The sequence below is a fragment of the Nematolebias whitei genome, chromosome 1 (genome assembly GCF_014905685.2).
Source record: "Nematolebias whitei isolate Nwh7 chromosome 1, NemWhi1, whole genome shotgun sequence".
NCBI classification, from domain to species: Eukaryota; Metazoa; Chordata; class Actinopteri; order Cyprinodontiformes; family Rivulidae; genus Nematolebias; species Nematolebias whitei.
The window spans coordinates 81,563,048-81,567,074 of NC_056498.1; the positions used below are offsets into that span (position 1 = coordinate 81,563,048).

Genomic DNA, 4,027 nt, shown 5'->3' on the forward strand with positions numbered 1-4,027 from the left:
AGCTAGATTCCAAGACAAATGTAGAAAACTAAAAACAGGAACATGTCAGCATTGGACCCTGCCAGGAGTCCAACAGATTCTTAAAGACACTTAGAGAGGTCAAGGTCGAGAGCTTCAAATCTTTTTGTAAGATATTCCAGGAAACAGGAGCGGAGTAGGAGAAGGCCCTTTTGCCTAGTTCAGTCCTCACTGAGGGAACACTGCAGGTAATAATGTCCTGAGAGCGCACTCCGTAGCTGCACTCACGCAGAGACATGTAGGAGGAGATGTATGAAGGCAACAGACCAAGAAGTGATTTAAAGATGAAAATATACCAGTGAGACAATAATAGCCGAATCTCATCCTCAACTCATACTTGAGCTCTAACAGGTTTCACAATATTGCATGAAACTGTGCAAAATGTTATGAGGTTTGACCTCAACATCTTTAACTCTGTCGATTCCCATCATAAACTGATCCCAGTTTAAAAATCTGGCATGATGGGTTGTGAGGGAAAAGAATGTTTCAAGGAACGCTGGGCTTTTAATTTAACACGGTAAATTACAAGGTGCAGAGAATATTAAACTTGATAGACGTCAGCGTCAGCAAATCATAAGAAAGAACTGATCAGACATAACTCAGAGTTAAAGTTCACTGAAGACAGGGCCAAAATATGACTTCTTTGATCAGATGGGACCCAAATCTGACTTTTTGAGAACCTGAACGTCACATATTTATTTATTTATTCATTCGTTCATTTTAAACCAAACTAAGGCCACTTACACACGTGGAACTAAATTAGATGGATAAGTGAAGATTTAAGGCAACCTCAGTCACGTTTCTTCAGGCTTTCGAGTCATCAACGGGCGACAGATGTTACAGTTCTTCTGCTGTGAGCAGATCAAACATGAACACTGGATGAAACAGGCGTGGCAGAGTTAGTTAGCTCGGACAGTCTCCGAATCAACAGCAAGAGCAGCGTCTGTATTAACGTTCGAAAAGATGTCACACGGTCTTCTCTGCATGAGCGTCTCTTCAGGGCCTCAGACTCACTGCAGTCTGACGGTGCTCATGTAAATTATAATGTGAACAGTCGCACACAAAAACTGGATCTCAGTCAAGTGACGCTCCAGAGTCACGTCGCATTTTGTTGATTAGCGAAAAACAAACAAGACAATCTGCCGTGCAGAAAAGAAGGATAGTATTGATTGCTTCATTGTTTTATCTTAGCAAATATAAAAACCTGGGGTAAAATCATTTTTGAGGAGTTTTAGGGAACAAAGCTGCAACACTGTAAACAGATGAGACAATGAATTTAGTTTTAGTACAACGAACAGCAAAAATAATAATGAAATAAAAATAAGAGCAGAATGGTTGTTGGTCTATATGTATCCTTGTGATGGACAACACATCCTGCATGGGGACCTCTGGTGATGGGCACCAGCTCCCTCAGCCACTCAGACAGGAAGAAGCAGAAAAAATAAATGGATGACTGAACAGATAATATGAGTTCCAAAACAATGATGCTCGTCCTGATTACAGTAATAAAATGAACCTTTGGTTTGACTAAACCTTGTTGATTTACAGATTACTTTATTGATTCAGTCCATCTGTGCAGTTCAGGTCAAAGTTCAACATGATGCTCAGGTCAAAGTTCAACATAATGCTCAGGTCAAAGTTCAACATGACGCTCAGGTCAAAGTTCAGCTTGATGCTCAGGTCAAATTTCAACATGATGCTCAGGTCAAAGTTCAACATGATGCTCAGGTCAAAGTTCAACATGACGCTCAGGTCAAAGTTCAACTTGATGCTCAGTTCGAAGTTCAACTTGATGCTCAGGTCAAAGTTCAACATGATGCTTGGGTCAAGGTTTAAGTTCAAGATGATGTGCCGGTCAAACTCAAGATGATGCTCAGGTCAAAGTTCAACTTGGATGAAGTGTGTGAGGTCCATCAGAGCAACCATAAAGTTTGCAGCCACTCCTGCATCACTGACACACTGATTCATGAGTGTGTGGTTCAAACACTGACTGAATCTAAAGACAGCTGAATCTTTAGGAGAACGTCTGCTTTGTGTCTGCACTGAGTGTAAAGTGCAGTCATGTGACTCCAGGAAGCTCTGCACATGACGCTCTGGCAGGTTGACTCCATGTTTTAAGGTTCACACAGAGCCTCAAGCACAGAGACACAACTTTACTTTACTGTCTGAATATTTCACAGTACAGGTACACTATTTATTGCACAACACCAGACGACATGTCTGTGTATTTGTGTCTGTCTGCCTGTCTGTTAGCAAAATGTCTCATGAATCACTGGACAAACTTTAATGAGACTCTCAGTATTTATTGGGTGTGCATCTACAACTCATTAACCTTAAGAGTCAGTCCAGTTCAAGATGGCTGCCACAGCCATTCAACATTAGCCAAAACAAAAATGGCTAAAACTCAGTTTTACAAATGTTAGGCTAAATTTCATGTGGTTGTAGTTAAACCTTTCCTCAAAAGTGTTAGACATTGCATGAGACATAATTTTATTTTCAAGAAAACAGCTACAATTCATTTATCAACATGATCTTAATCTAAAACTCCAGCATGAAAGGAGGAGGGGGAGACGTCCTCTCATTGCAAAATGTTCCTGTTACTCAAATATTATGAAGCTTCTCTGGCTTTGGAAGCTTTTCTCTAGAGAAAATGGTTTAGAAAATTAGCTTTAGCTTCCTTTTGTGATTTGTTTAATGGCATAAATACACCTTTATGAACCATTTACCAGAACTGCTTTGTGGTTCTACATTTAAGAAGTACCATGATCAGTATATATGTGTGACCTCATAAACAGTAACCATTTATTTGTATTACTCTATATTTCATAAAATTACCATCTGGGATACAGTAGATGCTGATTTCTTTTTTTGTAAGATTGAACGTTTGTGTTTTCATTCCAGATTGATTTTAAAGATACTCATCGCAAGCTATGAAATCAAAGATTAACATCCTGATTCATGCTCAAGAAAGGCAGAAAAATCCAACAAAGTAAGTAGTCAGTCAAATGATGAAGTATTTTGAATGAAAGACAAAATGTTTCAACAAAAAGAAACCGTCCAAAGGACCTGACTTAACTTTGCTGAAAACATAAATAGTTTATCCTGGACTTTATCAAATGTTGCATTTAAAACATGCTTACTCTTTAGTTTTGGACATTTGTTATGATTCATAGCCATAACAACAAAATAGATTTTTACAACTACGAGTAGCTGATTAACATCTCAAAAGCACAAATAATATCTCAGCTATAGCCCCAAATCTCAAATGAGTTGAAAAGGAGGTGCCGTAGACGCATTCCCATCTCCTTGCCAACTGAGCTCGAGTGCCTGACCACTGAGATCCTGGAACTAGCAGGAAGCACGGCTCATGACAGCAGAAGGACTGGGATCATCCCCTGGCACCTGCAACTGGCTGTCCACAATGACAAGGAGCTCAGCAGGCTGCTGGGAGGGGTGGCCATTGCTCTGGGAGGATTTGGGCAATCCTGCATCCTGGGGGAACCGAGAGGCCAGCCGAGTCTGGGTGGACGGATTGGATGGCATCTGCGGCCAGTTTCTTTGGATCTGTTGTGTGACGGACTTTACAAGAGATTCTTCCCGCCTACAGCCATCAGTATCTATAACATCTCTTAATGAAATGAGGTTAACGAGTTACAACAACATTTAATTTCCCTTTGGGATTAATAAAGTATTTTTGAATTGAATTGAACTGAATAATAATATTCTGAGATGTGGCCCCACGCTCATTGTAAACAGCACCTGGTTGAATCCACCAAAAGCTGGAGTTGTGTGATTAACCCACATCAGGCTGGAACGTCTGCAGATAAACAAGTATGGTGGAATCAAACAAAGGCAGAATTTCAGAGAGGACATTTTGGTGGATTTAAAAAGTGAATGTGCTGCTAAATGTGAAAGAAAGTAGAACTATTGAGTGGGACAAGTGTCCAGAACAAGAACTGGGGACCAAGCAGAGTGTGGAACAACATAAAAACAGAGCCCTGCATTTAAA

General features: G+C 40.2%; 1 protein-coding gene across 1 annotated transcript in view; it reads right to left on the minus strand.

Moving 5' to 3' along the window:
• The window catches only part of LOC119430805 (B-cell lymphoma/leukemia 11A), a 44,562-nt gene extending 42,729 nt beyond the window's left edge, over window positions 1-1,833 (minus strand). Inside the window, exon 1 of the mRNA XM_037698287.1 lies at window positions 1,596-1,833. Coding sequence (XP_037554215.1) covers window positions 1,596-1,833 — 238 coding nt within the window. The remainder of the gene's footprint in view (window positions 1-1,595) is intronic.
• Between the last annotated feature and the right edge of the window lie 2,194 nt (window positions 1,834-4,027).